Genomic DNA, 21,770 nt, shown 5'->3' on the forward strand with positions numbered 1-21,770 from the left:
TTTCTTCCCGTTTCCTCCCTTTTTGTATATTCTACAAGAATGTGAAATCTTATCAGTGGATTTGTTTTTTTAATTTAGACGTGATTAGTAATACAGAATAAAAGTTGCCAGTGTTGTACATGAAGTTGTAAGGCTGTTTTCAATACTCTTAGTCTTTTTTCTGTCGCCCTCTTACTGTGGTTTTTAAAAATAAAAGATGAAATTATAATCACTTTTGGTAAATATTATTAAGATTCCTGCACCAGTATGAAATACTAAAGCGTACCTCTATAAATCACTTTTGTATAAGTATGAATTTTAATTTTAGTATTTGGAACCTTGGTAGGTGAAGATCTCCAGCAGCTCAGAAGTTCTTATTGTCAACATTGGCAGATTCAGTAAGAAAGACTAATTTTGTTTTTGTCTTCCCACTTGGCCAAAGTAATAGCCATTAACTGAACTAGATAAGATTTAAAAGGGCTTCTCTCCTTGGGTGGTGGTGAGTGAGAGCTGGGAGTTATTCAACAAAGACTTCTCCACCTAAAACCTGACTTGCTTTTTGACTGAACACCTATATTTGGTGCTTGGAGGAAATGCTTGTTGGACCTGAAAAGATGAGTTAACCTGGAGTCAAGGTTGCGCTGTTTCCTTTAGTCTTAGTTGTAGACTTGGTAGTTTGAAAACAACATTTAATTTTTAATATTTATTTTAAATACTACAAAGATTTTAAAGTTCAAAACTTTTTTGTGTATTCTGTGAATATAAATTGTGCATTTTGCCTATAAGAATTCTTGAATAATTTCAGGGGTCTATTATGTGTAAGTAACGACTCCCTTACCCTTATAGCAATTTTCTTACGGCTTAGAAAAGAGGAACTAAATATGAAGTCAGTAGATTTAAAGGCAATTTTCAGAAGGTTCTAACTTCACTGTGCCTTAATAAGGAAAAGAGGCCATATTGCAAGATAATGGAAACAAATCCTTGTTTTGTATTGTACTTTTAAGTAGCTTGGGTCCTCATTGTTCCTAATTGCCAAACCCATGAACCTCTTGAGCTCTATTTTTTCTTTACTTTCCTGTGGCATTTAAAATACTAGCAGTTACTTCTTATCTTTGTCTGTCTTCTTGCATTATATTAATATGTTCTCCTTAGACAATTTTCTTTGTGTCTGTTCTCTAATAAAACACCCAAATTTTCATCTCAGAGCTGCAGATGCAATGTTTAGGTTTACCAGGGGCCACAGGCTTCCTGAACTCATAAAAATATTATGCTTGGTACTTTATTCCAAACTGTAAAATCAACAACAACAAAAAAACCCGTCTTTTGACCACGAGAGTTTTGAGAAGAGGTAGAGGGTTGATGAGGCTCAGCGGCAGGGTTTCCTCCCCTTTCACATGTGAGATGGGGTGGGGAGGCAGCTGATGGGACAGCCATAGTGCTGCCCCGCGAAAGGATGGGAAGACAACTGGCCTTAGTATTTTTCAACATCCATGTTTCTCACATCTAGCAGACATTTTAACCTACAAACTTCAACAGTGTACAAACACCAGTTATTATTTGGGTTTATAGTTCCTTGATGTATTTGGGGTTTATCAAGTTATGTAGTACTGCTTGCTCTGATACTAGAGGATCCAATAAGTTGTGCCCTTGTATTTTTGTCACTTTTCCTGTTGTCATTTATGTGTCACCGTGCCAGCCACTAGTAACTACATGTGTTTTATGTATTATAAGGTTGGCATTCCAGTAATAGGGCTTATTAAAATTGTATGTAGAATGAAGCTCTGCAGTAAATCAAATACGGGCTTTTGGCATAAACATTGATAACCCTTTTGCCTGCTCTTAAAGTTTTGGGGGGGATTTTTGAATAGTCACTGTCTATCTTTTGACATACTTGCTGAAACAATTCAAAGTAAAAAAAAATTCAGAATTACATGTGACTTTCACTGGATTTTGTTTTTATATAAAACTTTCCTCTGCCCCACCCCACCCCTGACTTCAGTGGCCTTTAAATGTAGAATGAAAAGATTTATATCTGAGAACTGTTTGAGTTGAAACCATTAAATATACCTTAAAATGTTATGGTTAAACAGCATTACAGCCTGCTTAGTTTAACTTCCTGAAAAAAATAAAATGCCATCTCTCGTTCTTCTTGGGCAAGGTGTTAACACGAAACCTAAAATGCATATTTGCAAATGGTGGTCAAAAAAACCTTCCAGGGTGTGGATACCTGAGTCAACTTGATTATTTTTCTTAAGGAGAGGTAATAAGTTTGTTCCTAAGCATCTAAAAACCATTTTGAAAATTACCTGCCCTCTGCTATCCAAAAAGATCAGGTCCATAGTCTCTTCCCTGTTGAGTGTTTACGTTTAGTTCAAGTTTGAAACATCTGTAAGTACGGGATTTCACCTGGAAACTAGAAAAACTAATAGTATTCTGCTTCCGCCTAAATGAAGCAGATAGTAAGTAGCAAAAACTTACAGATCTCACCATTCTCTGGAGTGGTCCAAGAAAAGTATTTTATGCCATTTTTTCCTTCAGTGCTTATGTTTGCCATAAACTCTGCATACTTCAATGCTTATCTTGCACTTGTATTTCTGACAAAAGAAAAGTGGGTTTGGGATTTTTTTTGTTTCTCCTTTATTGTATGCACGCCACAAAACAGAAAAGGCCATGGTCAACGTTGTCTTTTTGAGGTACAGAATATACCTTCAATAAACAACTATCTTTTATATGGTGTTGGTCCTAATAAATTGGTTATGGACCCAGGGAAAATGGTATTTCATACAACTGAAAGCAAGTTAAATTATGTAGCAATTTATTCTTAGAGATTATATCACTTTAATTTTTTTTTGGTGTCACTTTAATATTTTTTATCCTCAAAAGTATTTACTTTTAAAGGTATCCCTCCCAAAGTATATTAGTATTTGTGTCTTAGACTTAAAACTATATTCTGGTTTTCCCTCTCCAGTTTCTTTGTTCCTGGGACAGATTGGAACTCCAGCTCTAATTTCAGTCAAATAATTTGCATTCCTACCATATTTAAGATACCTGGAACATAATTCTTAGCTGTTAACGTTTTTCAGTTAGGTTGACAAGATAAACTACTCAGTAGTTTACAAAAATCCTTTGAAAAATTAGATGGCTGAGAGGAGATACTCTGCCCATAACATCAGAGGTCAAGGGTTCACTTGTGCCAGCTATAGACTTTAAATGTCTAAAAGTTAACTAGTTCCCTTTCTCCACAAACAGCCTTTTAAGTAAGTTTTATCTTACGGAATAAGGAAAGACTATATGCAATTATTTGCATTTATAACATTTTGTGAAAGTCTTGTATTCTTATATGCTCCAGGTGTGGGTGGTCTTATATAACCTATAGCAGTTGATTCCTTAGAGTATAACTTTTTAAAATACCATGGTTTATATGCTAATACCCTTTGCTAGTTGCTACTCCTGTCCTTCCTGTTTTCATTAGTTGCTTTCCTCTGCTTCTTAATTGTTGCTATTTCCCAGTGTTGTGACCCCAGCCACTTTTTCACCAGTTATATTAATCAATTCCCACACCTTTACCTATTGATGACTCCAGAATTTATCATCTCTGAACTCAATTGGAACTAGTAAATATCTTACCTGTCCCTTAGGTACTTCAAACTAAAAAAATTCAAAACTGAGCTATTTTTTCTTTTAAACTTCTTTTGTTTCCCTTTTTTGTTTATTTATTTATTTTTTTGTTCTCCCCTTCTAGGTTAACTTATATAATCAAACATCTTTCCAAACAATTTTTTTTGCTTAAAACACTCAATTAGTTCATCACATTTGAGGATCAAGTTAGAACACACCCTATGATATGCAGGCTCGTTCATCTGTCTCCTGCTCATGAGCCTCATGGATCACCACTAAAGTTAAAATGACCCGTCTACATAGCTGCTCTTTTTATCTCCAGAAAACGAGACATTCCCTTTTCTTTGGTAATTCTGTATCTATCACACTGTCATGTTCATGTTCCTCTTTTCTGTGAGTTTTTGAGATATTGGTAGACAGTGTCTCGTCTTTGTAGCTAAAGTGCAAAGTTCCTGGCATGTAATAGGCACTCAGTTTTGTACAAATAACGTAATATGCTTTGATGCTAAGTGCCTGAAAATTTCTCGATAGCATGTGTTTTTGTTAATAATAGCAACTCAGTTGGATATATAAATGGATGCAAAATGCTCTGGTTGATTCCATACCATCATGTTACAAAACTTTGGGTTTGTTTCCCCCGCCCCATGTAACACCTATTTTGCCAGTGGTGTTAGCCCTCTAATCTGGTTTCTGCCACCTGGTTCTCTTCACTTAAATATTTTACTTGTTATTAATTCTACTCTATTAATTTATAACCTAGTTTGGGATTAAGCCATGTGGGTATGTACTGTAAGCATTCAGCCAGGAACCCCAGTTAACAGGTAATGTGCTTCGTAGAAGAAATCAAATTTTTGAACTAGGAGGCAAAATGTGGATTTCAATAATGGATGGGGTGGGGACAGTGAAACACAGTGTATTTGCCGTCAGCATGGCTTTATGTGCAAAGGCATAGAACAGGAATAGAAAAAACATGTTCTAAGTATAAGAAACCCGTTTGACTAGTCTTGCATGAAGTACATTGAGAGATGAGACAGGAAAAGAAGCTGGATTATAACCAGATTTCTTTTTTTTTTTTTTAAATCTAGAGTCCTTTTGCCAATGAAGCTCAAGCCATTTATTCTCTTTTTTTTTTTCTTTTTTTCCTCTTTTATTTTGAGGAAGTAGTCTCAAATCAAAGAGGGAAATGACTGGCTTAAGTTGCACAGTAGGTTTGGCACCCAGATATTGCTAAAACGTCAACTCAAGTCTTGACGTTTTAACTTTTATGCTGAGAATCCATGTAGCACAGGCAACCTGTGTTTATACCTATATAGCAAAAGCCAGAACTTATAATTTTCTTTCTACATCAGGAAGTACGTCTTTTTTTTCTTTTTGGCCGCGCCATGCAGCTTGTGGGATCTTGGTTCCCCAACCAGGGATTGAACCTGGGCCCATGGCAGTGAGAGCGCCGACTCCTAACCACTGGACTGCCAGGGAATTCCCAGGAAACATATCTTGATTCCTTCCTTATTAAAATGCTAGGCTCCCAAAAACTTTTATTAAAATGCTTCAAATTTCAGGTTAGCATTTTTGTTCATGTTTGTACATCTTAAATTCATTATGCCCATGCAAAATGCATTTTTAATGGCTTTTAGAACATGTGTGAACATTTGGCAGTCAGAAGAAATGATAGAATTTAAGGGTTTTTTTAGGTGATGTGTAAGCCCTCGTTTCAGCACGTAAGGTATTGTCAAATATGGTACTGTATTGGTCTTACAGCTGTTTCTGAAGGTTGTTCTTGTGCTACCTTGAAGAATGAGCCCTCCAAGGCTCCAACAGTTGCACATTTTGAAAAACAAAGCTTGACTTATACTGCTTGTATATCAAGGGTCTGATTTGTAGTTTGTGCTTAAAACTGTTTTGTTTTGTTAGAGACTAACATTTTAGATACCAAAGTCATAATTGTAAATGTCCACAGATAGCTAAACGTCAGAAGACGCTAGGAATGAATACCATTTATACAGTCATCCCTTGGTATCCGTGGGGCAAGGATATGGAGGGGCAGTTGTACTTAGTGTATTTCAGCTGAGCTTGCATTACCTTTGCCTTATGGTGTGTCTTACAGAAATTAGTTTTTAGTGATAGAAGAGACTTAATTTTGATTTAGGCTTTTAACAAATGAGGAAATTAATATCCATCAAGATCACTTGGTTTTAAGTACTTTATTTTCCTAGGTATGATCAAATTTGATGATATTTTCTTTTTTCCTTCATTTTTATATGAATCCAGTCACCTAATCAATGCTTATGTTAAATAGGTCATTCGTGTTTGTTTCAGTACTTTATGTATCCTGTGTCTTGCTCTCCTAGGTGATCATTAACATAGAGTAGGCACCTAATTTTTGGTTCCCATTCTTACTGGCTCCCCATTTTTTCCACCCCTATACTCTACAGACTTCCCTCTTGATTAATAACTATACAATTTCTATATATATATATATATATATATATATATAACAATGTATACTTTTCAAATATATGTGTATCAAAGTGTTTTTAATTTGTTATTCTTACCTCTGTAGGCAGTAATTAGTTCTATTTAACTAACAAATCAAGCTTTGGTATTATTGAAGCACTCAGCCTCTGTAAAGATGACCAGAGGTTAGCATAGTTAAATTGAGGGGGAGATTAAGACGTTCTTAAATGTTACTCATATTAAGCTACAAAGTAAACTGACCTTAAATTGCAGTTAGGTAGTAGATTACTTCCTAATCATAGCTTTAGGTCCAAATAGCCTCTCTGAAATTAAAAACAAAACAGAAAACATTGGAAGTAGTAGAGGTTTATGTCATGAAAATCAAAATTTCATGATTATGAGACTTTAGTAGCTGTGGCATAGTTATTTCTTTGTATCCCTGCCTTTTTTCTATCAGCCAAATGGTCATTATCAAATTATGTTCAAGGATAAGGACTAAATTCTGAGAGGAGTTTAATCGGAGGCCTAGTTCAAAGTGTAATTTTTTTAAGGTAAACTCTTTAAACACATGGTTAAGTTTTCTGTACCAGGTGCTTAGTAAAATCATTTATTTGTGGAAGAGAAGCAGCTGCTTGGTTTTCTATGCATAAACTCCCCCAGCCCTTGCCATCATGTATTCCAAAAATAATAGTAATAAACAATATTAGGTTATGTCTTCCGTTTTTAAAACTGTGAAACAAGTCATATGTTCCCCTTGGAATAAATTTTCCATTTGTAAATAAGCAAATCGTTTTTCCTTGCGATGCATTTTTGTGAAATAACTATAATTTGTGTGAAAATTAAAATATAATTCTGAAATATGAATTAGCAAAGTAAAATGAAGGAACCAGATTACAAAATCAAGTCATGAGGTAAGGTTTAGGAAGATGGAAAGAGGACAGTTAAGCATTCATATATACATTTTAAATCTCTTTGGAAAGGAATTCTCATTGAAAAGAATATCTTCATAGCAGTCATAAAATTTGGTATTTTAGAACTCAGTAATTACAGCCAGACCAGCAAAGTTCTTAAAACTTGGGGCCCCAGAATGTTCAGGTGAAGGTAAATGTGTAGGGTACTGGTCCTCTTTAGATTGAGGGAGTAGGAAGAGTTTTGACATCACAGGCTATTTTGACTTAAAGCATGAACTTGAAAGTAGTTTCATTTTTTAGAGTTTGATTATTCATTCCCTTGCAGCCTCTCCCTCTCACTGGCAGAACTTATTTCCTTGCTTGCTCATTCTGTTACTATGCATCAAAGAGGCATTGTGTACCAGAAGTCTTTAAGCTACTGGGAAGAAGGGTACTTATAAGAACCGGGTAATTGTTAATCATAATAAACAGTCTGTCGAGGTGCATGGGTAACTCCATGATATATTAGTAGCAGTCAGCAACTAGATAGCTTCCCAACAAGCGGGTTAGATTTGTTCCTTCTAAATCAAGGACTTCTGCTTCATAATCTAGGTCTTGTGTCTCATACGAGCCTTTATAATATAGAATGGTTAAGGTGGGAAAGGCTCACACTATATATCCCTGGAATACAGAGCCATTGTTTTGACTTCAAGGATTTAGGAGAAATCGAACAATGTGTGTCCATAGATAATCTAAGATACGAGTCAACAAAGCTAAATAATTATTCTGTAGGGTTTTTTGGTAGAATGTAGCAATCCAGTATGTAGGAGAGGCAAACTAAAAAGAAATAGTTGGAAGGGGTTTAGACCTAATCAAATACATTGGTTCCTAGACTTTGGGATTTCTTGAATGAATCAAATGATAAATATGGAAACCAATATAGTTACTATTTTTAGTTCTCTAAACAGCAACACCATATCCTTGGTTTTAAAAAACGGGTGTTAACAGCAAATAAGGACATAGTCTCATAATTTAAAAAATTAAATTATTTTGAAAAACCTGCTACATTGTTCTTATTCTCATTTTCCTGTGGAATAATGAAAAATTATCCAGAATTCATTTTAGATTGTTATTTGTGAATCATTCATGTATCTCAACTCATTTTAATTGTGACAAGTCAGTCTTAGATGAATGTGTAAAAGGCTTATAAATTTTCAACAGAATCTGTTTAAATTAGGATATGTCCATGAATACAGCCATTAAAATTATTTTTAAAGAATCATTTCAGGGCTTCCCTGGTGGCGCAGTGGTTGAGAGTCTGCCTGCCAATGCAGGGGACACGGGTTCGAGCCCTGGTCTGGGGGGATCCCACATGCCACGGAGCAACTAGGCCCGTGAGCCACAACTACTGAGCCTGCGTGTCTGGAGCCTGTGCTCCGCAACAAGAGAGGCCGCGATAGTGAGAGGCCCGCGCACCGCGATGAAGAGTGGCCCCCCGCTCGCCACAACTAGAGAAAGCCCTCGCACAGAAACGAAGACCCAACACAGCCAAAAATAAATTAAAATAAATAAATAAATTAATTTTTAAAAAAAAGAATCATTTCAGGGCATCGCATACTACAAAGAAATGGTAACAAAAAATATGAAAAACAGATTACAATTTGTAGGGCTTTTGTATATTGTGTTTGCTTTCATAGAAATGAGGGTAAAGGAAGTAAAGTACAATGGTTTCACTGGTTCTCTCTGGGTTGTAGGCATACAGATGGATTTTCTACAACAGACAAGTATTACCAGAAAGCATTTTTTTTTAAGTTGTTCTAGTTTGTAATGAAAAGGCAAAATGCTTGGATATTATTTTTTTAAATGGGATGCAAACAGTATGGTCTACAACTTGTCAGAACCCAGGAACCATCCTCAGTTCTTTAATACTTTGTGTCTGTTATGTTCCTAAGTAATGTCCATTCTGAGTTTTTATTTCTTGGTCTGACCCCCCTTGTCTTCATGACCATTGCCACTACTTTAGTTCAGGCCTGGCATAGAGTAGTCAGTTGCCCTGAATATTTGCCAAATAAATGAATCTTTATATATAACTATGCAGTGATGTAGCTTACTCTGCTTTAATCTTGCCCCTTCTAATCCATCTGTCATCCTTCAAAGTGATTTTACTAAAATGTGAATCTGATTTTACTTGAAATGCTTTTAATGGAGTCCATGCTCCTTAGACTGGCATAAAGGAAGGCCCTCTTATTTGTTGTCTCCTGCCTTTTTTTCCAATCAGAGATCCAGTTGCTGCTCCTTTTGCTTCGACCCACATTACTGCTTTCAGTTCCTTAAACTTACCTTGCTCTCTCAGACCTCCTTTCTTTTTGTTACTACCTTTTCATGGAATCCCCCTACTCTGCCCCTTGTGAATGCATCCTTCAGTTCAAATGTTTTTCCTCTTTGAAGCTTTCTCTGGTGCTCTTCCAAGAAGTCTATTGTTATTTATAATTCCATGTACCTTTTACTCAGTTCTGTTATAGCAGTTTGTTCTATTGGTTGGCCAAAAAGTTTGTTTGGGTTTTTCCGTAACGTCTTACGAAAAACCTGAATGAACTTTTGGGCCAACCCAAATTATTTAGAATCTCTTCACCCTGCTAGAATGTGAGCCCCTGAAGGGCAGTGTTTACTTTGCATTATCTCTCAGATAAATGCATACAGCCTGCATTAATTCCCAGGACATAGTAAGTGCTCAAATAAATGTTTTAATTAATTAGGTCTCTTCTTGTTCTGGGGTGAGTATGAGTCTGCAGAATAGTAATAGCTCTTGAACTTTGTGAAGAGAAGGAAAGAGGGTTAGAGATGTATTTTTGTAGTTAAAAGTTAGGAAACCTAAAATTGGTAATGATTTGTGCCCAAGAGCAAAGCCACTCTATTCTAGGGGGGCAAAAAAAGAAAATAATTGAACATCAATTAGTCTTTGAAAGACTAACAATCCCAAGTGAAGCATATCCTAGTACTTTTCTGTGTCCATTGCAGATAAAAGCCTCCTCTCAAAAAAAAATGTTAAATTGTGTTGAGAAAATTGAAAATTCCTATCCATCCTCTGGTGTTTGGTTATAAGTTCTTATTTTTCAGGTTTAATCTGCCTTTCCAAACCATGATAATAATAATAAAAAAATAACTGTACAGGTACTTTAACTTAATTACATTAGAGAAGAGAACCTTCCCACTGCTAACTTTTCTAAACAGTTCAGCAACCCTATTAACAGGATGGAAGTTCAGGGCTAGATTCTGGTAGCTCATTCAAAGGAATAGCTATGGTCCCACAGATACGGATGGAGATCATAGATGCTTACCAATATGCAGCAACAAGCCTAGGGACTAACATCCCAAAATGGCATAGTAAAAACACATGTTCATCTCTGCACAGAAAGATACTTAGTCTAAATTCTTAATAGTTTACATGTAATCAACAGATGATGTTGATGCCCATTTTTATAAAGCTGAATCCATTAATGCACTAACCAATCCCTTCCACAACACAAGCAATTTTATATTCTTCAGGCAGGTTTGGCACTAAGTTAAAAATCACTCCTAAGATTTGTAACATAAAATAAGTTGATATGTTCTGTTACACAGGCACCAACATTTCTTTTCCAAAGTGTTAGTTGAAAGTACTACATAAAGAACTGGTAGAAATATCACACATTTAATTCTCAAGGCAGAACTTAGTTGGTCTTGCATTTCTAACAACTTAATTGATTTTTCATTGAAGGCAAATTCTTAACGCCCAGGGTTATAGTCGTGGCTACAAAGCCTTTTTAAAAAAAAAAAAAAAAAATCCACTTTTAAAAATTAGTTTCCCTACTACAGGCATGTTGAACTGCTGCAGGTCGGTAGTTCCCAAGCCAGTTTGACTACCATAATTATCTGGGAAGCTTGTTAACTATACATTCCAGGGCTCCACCCAGAGTTCCCCCAAACAAGATGTTACGTATCATTCATAATTTTCTTAAGAATGTAGCAATTCATTAAGAATCATATGCTGAACTCCTTAGTGACCCAGGAATCTGCATTTTTCACAGACCTCATCCTCAGGTACTTTTCATGCAAATTGCTACTTTGATAAACACTTAGATACATGGAATGAAGCATTTCACTAAAATGTTTATTTAAAGTTACAGTGCCAGGACAGTTTTGTTTTTCCCATTTCTTTTTTGGTGAGTGTTGCTGTACTAGTAGACGTCTCCAACCTGAGAAGCTTGGATGTACTATTGGCATGAACCATTTCCTTCATTTCTTCTTGGAGATTTCATCAGAACAGCAACGTAAATTGTTCTCTAAGAAATTCAGAATATTCTGATGGACTGACCCTTTTTTTCTGTAGCCGATAAGGGTCAAGTCTTGTTAGCCTGGGAATCAGTCTGTCTTTTTAATGAGTGTTTAGGTTTTTTTTGTGAAAAAGAAGCCTTATTTCTATACTCCTCCCCTCTTAATATATAGGAGCATTTTAAACGAGGAGGAGCTATCATCTGTTATTTTAAACAGTGACATTTCATCCTACTTTTTTTTTTTAATTTTATTTATTCATTTATTTATTTATGGCTGTGTTGGGTCTTCGTTTCTGTGCAAGGGCTTTCTCCAGTTGCAGCAAGCGGAGGCCACTCTTCATCGCGGTGCGCGGGCCTCTCACTGTCGCGGCCTCTCTTGTTGCGGAGCACAGGCTCCAGATGCGCAGGCTCAGTAATTGTGGCTCACGGGCTTAGTTGCTCCGCGGCATGTGGGATCTTCCCAGACCAGGGCTCGAACCCGTGTCCCCTGCATTGGCAGGCACATTCTCAACCACTGCGCCACCAGGGAAGCCCAGTGACATTTCATCCTACTTATACAACTGATTATTCTAAGATGTTTAGACAATGTGATCTTTTAACCAAGGTTACTGTTTTCCCTTCAAGGTGAAACCAGTAACTTTAAATCCCAGAAGTGCAACTCAGAGTAGAAAGAAGCATCCTTTCATTTAATATTAGAAACGTAAGAGTAGTAGATCTTAAGGAATTTAGATGTCATGAGCTAGGACTTTAAGGACCCACCCACTTCAACATAAAAAATCCAGTCCCAATACCGATAAGTATTCTCATCATATAATTCACATGTTTTGGTATCATGTTCACCAGGCAACTTTATGCATATAATTAGACTTCCTATATAATTAACCTTCTTGGAGGAAACTACTGGCCAAAGAGTTAATCATGTGTCTTTTCTTCATTAAAAAAAAAAAAATCATTTGATTTATCAGTTTAACACACCTGTCCCTTGGTTACTGAGCCTTCAGTCTGAGATACCAATGTGTTTATTAACAAAGTCAGGTTTTTTGATCTTATATGTTAGATTGATAAACATTCTTTTGACTTTTAAATTATTTATAAATGCGAAATATAAAGAACTACAAATTACTTCAGCAAATCCATAATACAGCATATGGAGGTACATATGAAAATATAGTAAATAGTATACCAAGAATTCATTCTTTCATCAAGCTGGTAGTAAACATTGTGTATGTGTGAGGGAGAGGGAGATTGTTTCTGAGAAGACTAACAAATGTTTTAGTCTTAAGGAACTCCCACTATGTCACCATATTATCCAGAAGGTTAACCAGGAATAGAAAATGTAAAATGTAACTTACTCTAGATCAAAATTAAGCTCAACCAGGTCTTTGCCTGCTGATTCTGCCAAGCTAATTGCCTTGGCAGTGTTTCCATGGATACTAGCTAGGGGCAGTGGGGGTTGTATTCATAGGCATCACTACTTAATGATGAGGCATTTGGCTATCTTAAGAGTCATAGTTACTCCTTATCTTACCCTCACTTCATTGATTTTGTTTTTTAATTAATTTTTATTGGAGTATAGTTGATTTACAGTGTTTGTTAGTTTCTGCTGTACAGCAAAGTGAATCAGTTGTACATATACATACATCCACTCTTTTTTAGATTCTTTTCCCACATAGGTCATTACAGAGTACTGAGTAGAGTTCCCTGTGCTATACACTAGGTCCTTATTACCTATTTTATATATAGTAGTATGTATATCTCACTTAATTGAATTTCTTTACTTTTTTTTTTCCTTCAAATTAAAGCACAGATTTGCCTCAGATTGGAAACCAAAGTAGTCATGTCATTAGCTATGGGATTCTTTAACCTGAAAAGCAAAAGACAACACGATTGCATTTAAGAATGTATGCATAACATATAAAGAATTGTGGGGTGAGATGGGAAGAAATCTTTTTAAGATGGCTGTATTTTAACACCTCCTGCCTAATAAATTCATGTCTGAAGGGACAAATGTGTGGAATTTAGTCCTTCCAGCATTCCACTGAGTTAATCATTCTTTCTGTTCAAAGAGGCAGTGAGGAATAATTTGTGAGTCGCTGCAGTTAAAAATAAAGTGCCATATAAGCACCCAAGGGCAGAGATAAGGATGGAGTTACGGGTCTTAAGCACCTGGCTTAGTTTACGCAAGTGCCAAATACATGAACAAGAACACTCCATTAAAATTCCTCTCAAACATTGTATATCTTACAGAGTCGGTATATCTGTGGGCTTTCACAGTGGTCAATCTTACTTCATTCAGCATAAGCTTAACAAATATTTGCAGAGATTGATAGAATTTGGGATTAGCCTAAAACCCTCTCAGGTATCCAGTGTTAATTATCTCTCCCTCCCTCTTTATGCATGCATTAGTTTGCCCAACAAGTGACCTCTGTTTAAATAGCCACAGTGATATTGGGGCAGTTTATTGCATCTTTGGTCAGCTCTTTTTTTCTCTGGATCCCTAGAACTAAATGCATTATTCCAAATTGGTTTTGTCCCACAAAACATGAGTAAAATGAGGAACTGGGTAGGTAAGTGGCAAACAGCATAAGTTATTTGGACATGTAGCTCACTCCGTAAGTAGACTAACCAAGTAAACAGGAAGCTATTTGAGAAATTTAACCTTAATGTTTTTTTCAAATGTTATTTTTAAATCTTTGGGAATATTTTCATAAAATAACAACTTCCATCATGAAGTTAGTAGAATTACAGCAAGTTTTAGGAGCTGAGATAAAAGATGTTGCATGTAAAACTAAAATTATACACATAAGTATGTAATTATTGTACACATGTTGTAATAAACTTAAATCTCAGTTTGAGTTATTTCTTACTTTATAATCATTGAGCTGCTTTTCACCCAAGGTAAAGTGTGAGTATATTTTTATACTTGCTGTATTAATTGACCAAACAAGCACTCTGATATTTTCAGATGCCAAAAAGCATTATGGTGAAGACCATGTTGAATTAAATATCCAGCCAGCACTTCTAAGTTACTGTGATCATACACGCATGCATGAAGTTGAGCTTTCTTTACCCTTTTTCCCATTAAGGACTAGAGCAGGAATGGGCAAGCTATAGCAAGCACTGCCTGTGTTTTTATAGCTGGGCAGTTCAGAAGGTTGTTCACATTTTTAAAGGGTTATTGTTGGGGGGGGGACCCTATGTGACTGAGACTGTGGTTTGAAAAGCCTAAAATGTTTCCTGTGTGGCCCCCTATACAGAAAAAAATGTGTGGATTCCTGAACTAGAGCAATTAAAGGAAATATTGTGAACTTAAGACTTCTAGAAACAAGTAATGATCAATTGGTAACTGCTAAGCCAGAGAGCCTGCTCGTCATCAAGGGATCAGTTGGGACATAGGAAAGATGGAAGCCGGTTTAGGCTGGAGGTCAAAATACAAATATCAAGAACTAGCTAATGAATAGGCAAATAATTATATACCCTGGGTCAGAGCCAGTAGATGGAATAATATGCCATCATTAAAATGAACTTATAACATGTAAAAATGTTTCTGATCTATTTAAACTATTAGTATAAGGCTTTATACCCCATGTCTTAGTGACATATAGGAAAAAAATTTAAAGAAGACGTATCACAGCAGCTAGCGCAAATAAAGTCATGTTTGATTCAGTGCATGCGTCTGTTGTGGCGGTGAGGGTTTTGCCTAATCTCTTACCCGCTGAGTGCTAGGTAATTGGTTGTGCAGCAGCATTCTCTGAAGTATCATGTTGGCACTACCTTCGAACAGAAACTGATAGGTTAAGGAAATGGTGAGTCAAGGCCTGAATCATGCTCATTATTCAAAAAGAATAGTGGATGTGACATTAATAAATGGAAAAGGATTATTTGCCTCCTCACTAGGAAAATTTAACCTTCAAATATGGTACTACTAAGTAAAAGTTTTAATGCACTGGAATCAGAAATTACTATGATTACTTTTTATTACTTGATAGACTAATAAAGTTAATCGGACATAATAAGCATTGTCAAGCTATTCTTTTAAAATGATGGACTCTTCAGTGAGGTGTCGGCGTTTTGTAAAGCAATTATCAAAGCTATATTGGACTTAAAAATTGGTCACCAGTTCATGTACATACCATGTGAGGTTGCCCTCCTTGGGCAGCCTTTGACTCATCCTAAAATTTAAAACAGGGCTGTGTACTTAATCACATTCACCAAAAAGAGATGAGGGATTAAAAGTAATAATATATTTTACTGACAACTTCACAGGGGAGACTGGGTAGGGAGTGTACATTGCAAAAATTATCCTATTTTGCTCACAAAAATCCCATGCAGTTATTTCCTAAGATTTTTTTTTTTAATTGTGGTAAAAGAAATACATGAGGTCTGTCCTCTTAAAATTTAAAGTGTTCAGTATTGTTTCTCCTAAGCTTTCGCTTCTGATTTTCCAGTTGCCCAGTCTTTCTAAAAATGTCCTCTTAAGTCGTGTTTCTTATGCAGAACAATTTAGCAGTTGTGGGCAATATACAAACTTAGCAGGTATAGTCTTATACTTGCTTAGGAAGTAGCAAATATCAGATTGTATGTTCTTCTACCTTGTGGCAAGGTCCCACTGGGTAGAGGACTGATAGTACCAAGAACCTTGTAGCTGCTTGTCACAGAGGGACACAGCTATAAAAGAAACAGAGCATCTAACATCTTTGAGGAGTGTCTCACTGGATTTAGCCCACTAATTTTACCAGGTATTTGGCAAGGTATGACTGCAGTACAGGGTCTTTTTTTTCCACAACTTGATTTAGGTCCTGAGCCTGCAAAGGCTTGATTTGCTCCAGTGCTTTCCCTCAACCCAGGCCCTTAGTCAACATTATTAGGGTAATAAAGGATTGTAAATTTTAATCATATATAGGTGGAGGAGAACTTAATCTGGTTTAATAAACTTGGAATACATTATGTCTGAGCCTGAACATCTTGAATAAATAACATATAGCATTTGTAAAAACAGGTTGTTCTATAAAAAGGCCTCATTTCTATCCAGCACATTTTATTTGGCTGTGTTCCTTCCCTATAATAGGATAGAACTTCAAGAAATTCCAAAGCAGATTTGCACTTTTGCATAAATTACTCAGTTTGTTGGCTGTCACGCCTCCATAGGTTTTCTGTCTGGTTATATAAAATCAGGATAACTCGGGACTAACCAGAGAAATGATTCCAAGCTACCATGATGTATTTGCCTTTAAAAGGCCAGTGGTTCTTAAAATGGGGATTCTGGGTCAACCTGTAGCAGAATTACCTGTGGTGCCTGTTTAGAGTGCCTGTTTTTGACAAACCTACCAACCTAAAATCAAATCAGTCCTATATTTTGAAAAGGTAGCTATAATCAAAAGAAATGTTCCCCTTTTTTGAGATACTGAAACTGCAATGAAGAGCTTATCTCTTAAAATAGTTATGAGAAATGATGCCATAATATCAGGCTCCTCATTTATGGGATGTTTTTTATGAAACCCAGATCAATATTTTAACAAGACTTGAGGAATGCAAATATTATAGGCTATCTAGCATGAACAGATGTAAATAGGAGTGTGTTTGAGCAACCGTGGTTTTTTAAGGCAGCTATGAATTTACACTGCAATCCTACAGGGAAAGAAGGGAGAGAAAACTGCTATTCTGAGCTGCACACAGATGAACTGCATCACATCTGAGATTTGATAGTCCCCTCTCCTCACTATTCTTGTTGCACAGGAAAACTACATGATTAAAGGTAACTTGATGTAAAAAAGATACTTAACTGTAGAAGTCAGGGAATCATGATACCACTTTCCAAGATTAGTTTGTGTGGGGGGGGGGGCAGGTTCACCTGGCCAGAGGAGTTAAAATAACAATGGGATTAACAATGTTCAAGACAATTTGTATCAAAAAGGAAGTTATTTGTCTGCATGATGGGTTCAACATAAACAATCTGATACTGCTACCCAAGTGACCATGTTCAAGACAATTTGTATCAAAAAGGAAGTTATTTGTCTGCATGATGGGTTCAACATAAACAATCTGATACTGCTACCCAAGTGACCGACTTTGGTAGGCTTTAAAAATTTTTTTAACAGTTACATTAGTAATCTGTGAACCCAACCATTAACTGGAAAATAGTCAAGGGGAATCCAGGTGCAAAAAGCAGGTTCTTTGTACATAAGGAATACAGCTTCAAAACACCTCCAAAGTATGGATTAAAATAGCAGTTCACTTTATCACCTACCCCGGACTAAGAGCCCCACCTATGAGACTTCCCCTGATTCCCCAGGGAAGGGGGGGGGGGGTCACAGTTCTTGAGGTGCTGGCATGCTGTGTTTTCCCGTTTCCCTGGCAAAGATAAAGCTATTTTTCTTTTACTCAAAAAAAAAAAAAAAAAAAAACAACCTCAGAATCCTTCCTTTTCTGATGGTTTCATGGAACCAAATTATTTGTGGTCAGATTCTTTTGTTTCAAGCTCCCAGAAAGTAAGCTTAAATGGCCTTAACCTGAGTTTCCTCCAGAGATAACTTCCCTGGATCACAAAGACGTAGGGATTAATTTTGTGCCGTGACCTTTTGACAGCCCCATAAAGCCTAGGATCCCTTCTCAGCATGCTGTAAATGTGCATTACATAGTGCACACACAACTCTTTAATTCTGTCTGCGGACTCGTGGTTAGAAATCCTTTGCCAGGGGACACAATTCTGAGAGAAGACTACGTAATGAGGCCTGTAACTGCTGTTACCCCAGCACCCTGTTCTGGAACCCCTTCTCTCAACTGACTTCGGAGAAACTAGCTCGCTTCAAAATGGCTGAGGTGAGAAGCCACAGTGGGGAATTTTTCTTTAGTTGGAAACGGAAAGAGAAAGAAGTTAGCCCTCTTCAGTCTGACCAGTCCAGAGGAGGGAGAGGTTCTGTCACCCAGTTTTGACCTTTTGGAAATAGCCTCTTTCACTGTATACATGGTAAACAGGCTTAATCATAACTATGGACACACCCAAGACCCCCTTTCTCTTCATCGAGATCTCGCTCGCTCTTGGTGGGGCGGTATTTGCCCTCATGGACTCTACCAAGCCTTCCGAACGTTGGCTCCCCCGTCTGGAAGAGCGAGCTGTGGGTGGCTGCGCAGCCTGTGCAGGCTCGTGGCCCGGCCGTCGGCCCAAACGAGTCGGGACCTGGAGTTTCCGTCAGGGTGGCCGGCTGGCCAGCGCCGTCGAGAGCGTAGCCGGCCCGCTTCCTGCGTCGCAGAGGCACCGCCCTCGCGGCCGGGGGAGGGGTCGGCGCCAGAAAGCGGCTCTCCCCTCCCCAGAGGCCCGCTGCCCCTCGGCCGAGCCTTCCTGGCGGCCGGCGGCCAGCAGTACTGCAGGGTCGGAGGCGGGGAGGGCCGTCCCGCGCAGCCGCTGCGCCGCTGGAGCAGTCCCTCCCCGCCCGCGTCGTCGCGGAGGAGCCCCGGAAACGCACTTCCACCGCGGCCGAGCCCACTTCCGCCGGCTGCTTCCTGGGGCCTGCGGGCCAGAGCTTTAGTTTCTCCGGGATTCATTATACTGCTTAACACCCTTTAACGCCATCCTCTCCTCGTTCTTTCCAAAACCCGTATAATGCCGCTTCCACTTCGCCGTGGCGCACACTGCTCAAACTGAATCCGGCGCAACCGCCATCTTCGGAAATGCTGGTAGCTGTCAGTATGCCCATCGTCCTGTGTGCCGAGCGGAAATGACTGCTCGTTATTCTCGATGCTCCACTAGTGGAGGCCAGAGGAATAATGTCCCTGCTAGGGGAAGGACCTGCTTTTGAATTCTGAGTCCCCTATCACCGCTTAGCAGCTGTGTCTAAATTTAAAAGGTTACTTAATTTCGCTGAGTCTCTTATAGATGGATCAAACGAGGTAAAGCATACAGAGCCCTTAGAACAATACCTGGCATAGAGCGGTATCTAGCATTAAGGTTAAGTAAAAACAAGGAAAAGTTTAAAGGATTTTTCGAGCACCTATTTACTCAATATTATGTTGGTTGTGTTAGGTAAGGATTCTCTCCGTCCCCATAGGAATGGCCTCCCACCTGAAAGAGCTGGTGTTTGTCTAATGGTTTCTCAGTATGTTTACCAGCTCCCAGGCATCCTTTCAAGCTCCTGGTTCCTAAGGAAGGTTCTGCTCGTGTTCAACGTGACTTGCCCCTATTGCAGAGCTTTGTACTGGATGAGTATTCTGTAGGGATGGTGCACAAGCCTAGGTTTGGTATGACTGTAGCATCATCTTGTTTTTATTTCACAAGGAAAATGGAGATGAATGAAGAGGTAGACAGGCCTCTTTCCAGGTACATTTTAGGCTGCTGCCTGACAGCAGGCCATAATGCTTCCCAACCCTGGCCCCCTACCATTTGGAACCAGGTGCAGATTGGGGGCGGGGGGAGTGAGTTTTGAAAAAAAAGATCAAGAGAAAGATGCTAGATTTTTTTTTTAGTTGCGCTAATGACTCTAGTAGTTGTCTGTGCTTCTTGTGATAACTTATAAGGGAATGATACAGAATTAAACGTACAAAAGATTTATTATTTTTCACCAAAAAATGGAGAAACTCCAAACTTGTGACCAACTCATTCATGATCCACTGAGTCTCACTGAGCCTTGACATGTTGAAGAATAATTAGAACTTTTCTCTTCCGGGCTGAGTTGTTAACTTGCTTCGATTGATTTCTGCATTCCCAGCAGGACTCTTTAAGTCCTGGCCCCTTCAGACCCTAACTAGTCTCACTGCTGCATAACTTGAGACTGGATGATACCTTCAAACACCACAGTTCCCACTGTGGAGTGAAATTATCTGATCCTTACACTGGTTAAAGAGGTGGAGGTTCCTTATACATCAGAACTTTTTTTAACGTAAGTTATACTACAATAAAAAACCAAAAACGAAATGACATTTTTAATGTTGAATGGCATGGAAAGGTGAGCATCTTCTATAGTTTGATGAAATCACATGTACAAGGTAATCTTATTTTTGTAAAAAAAATGTATAAGAATATGCATCAAAATGGTAATTTTCCTCTTTATGTTTATTTTTTAAATGTTCTGCAATTATAATAGTGGAAAATAAAAGTTATCTTGTAAACTGTGTGACTTATAAGAGATGAATATTCTGTTAGCTAACTCCTCAGTTTCCATAGAGGTAAACAAATAATGTCAGTTTGATAAATCAAGAAATAGAAACATAAACATACTATTTCGGAATCTGGAGTTACCTCTAAAAGATGTTGCCTCTTGAGGCTGAGGATGGGGTCATGTTCCTTTTCATTTTAAGCTCTTGGATATAAGTGTGGGGTTTTTCTTTTCTTTTTAGAAAATATATGTACGTTTTACTTTGCTAAATAAATTTCAAAAGGTAAAATATATCTCAGTGTGTAATTTTTTTTTATTTATTTTCATCCAGGTTACCCTACCCTTTCCAGGTTACTCTTCCCTTTCCCTTCACCACTCAGCAGGCAGGGCAAAGAGAAATTTGAAAACCTGGCTGAAAGGCACTTTGAATAAAAATCAGTAGAGACAAATTACAAATTGCTCAGTATAAAGCATGCGGGTTTTGATTTTTGTTTTTTAATTGAGGGGCTAAAAATACAGCTGCTTAATTGTCATAAACTGCATTGTACTCTTTCTGGGATGGCCTTTTGGCTTGAATCCGTTACTGATTATATATCTTGTAGCACTGTGGGAACTGCATTATCAAAACAGTTTTAAAGTCACAGCTTGCGTATTTTGGTGCCCTCTAGTGCACTATTTTTAAATGACAAAAGCATAGTTTATCCTTGCCAAGCTGTTAACTGGAAGAGGATAAAATGTAAATTTCAATCCACCTTCCCAGTGTGATTGATCTCATTTCTTTTCCTGACATCCAAAGACACTGATTCCTCTCTGCACATACACATTATTTCGTAGTCATGACACTCACTAGGCTGTGACCTTGCACTAACTAGTTCCTTAATCTCTGGGCTTCAATTTCCTCATCTGTAAAAGGAGGATGATAATCATAAGAACCCTAATGTGGATTTCCAGCACATACGAGGAGCGCACTGATCGCTAGCTATCTTTTTTTTACATTTAATAGATCCAGTCAATACTAAACCTGCTTGAAGACAGTAATCAGTCTTGACTCAGGTATCATAATCTGGTGGCTGGGGAATGTGAAGAATGTTAATGAGTAGCTTAAAAGATAAAGAATAGAAGTCTAGGTGTGATTCTCATCTCTGGTCCCATGTAACTGGGTCAGTTCATTCCAGTTCTCAAGTCTGGAAGCATGGTAAATTTCTCTGCATCCTTCACAGTACCTGTAATTACATACCCTGAAGAAATACTTGTCTTGTTTTAATGTTCAGGGTAAATGGTGTTTATGGTTGAACCTAGAAAATACAGAAAATGCTGAATGATAGAAAATAGTTAGTTTAAAGGTTTAAAGATTTGGATTCAAACTTGTTTTGTAAGCCAGAGGTTTCAAATGCCTCTTTCTGGATTTAGTGTGGTTTCTCAGTGGG

General features: G+C 37.7%; 1 protein-coding gene across 9 annotated transcripts in view; it reads left to right on the plus strand.

Moving 5' to 3' along the window:
* LOC309632377 (uncharacterized protein) overlaps nt 1–21,770 on the plus strand; it is a gene marked incomplete at its 5' end in the record, with an annotated part of 97,977 nt that overhangs the window by 2,334 nt on the left and 73,873 nt on the right. The window contains 2 exons of one of the 9 annotated variants that reach the window (XR_014246872.1): nt 19,957–20,127; nt 21,347–21,396. The exons of 5 other annotated variants lie outside the window; for them this stretch is intronic. Coding sequence is in view for 1 of the 4 variants with exons in the window: in XM_082399917.1 (XP_082256043.1) it covers nt 19,957–19,969 (13 nt within the window). Of the gene's footprint in view, nt 1–16,888; nt 17,010–19,956; nt 20,635–21,346; nt 21,397–21,770 lie in introns of those variants that run through there. 3 more of the 9 variants (XR_014246873.1, XR_014246874.1, XM_082399917.1) reach the window with 3 other exon arrangements.

Source organism: Balaenoptera borealis (genome assembly GCF_965194805.1).
Source record: "Balaenoptera borealis genome assembly, chromosome: 7".
In the NCBI taxonomy this organism is placed as follows: Eukaryota; Metazoa; Chordata; class Mammalia; order Artiodactyla; family Balaenopteridae; genus Balaenoptera; species Balaenoptera borealis.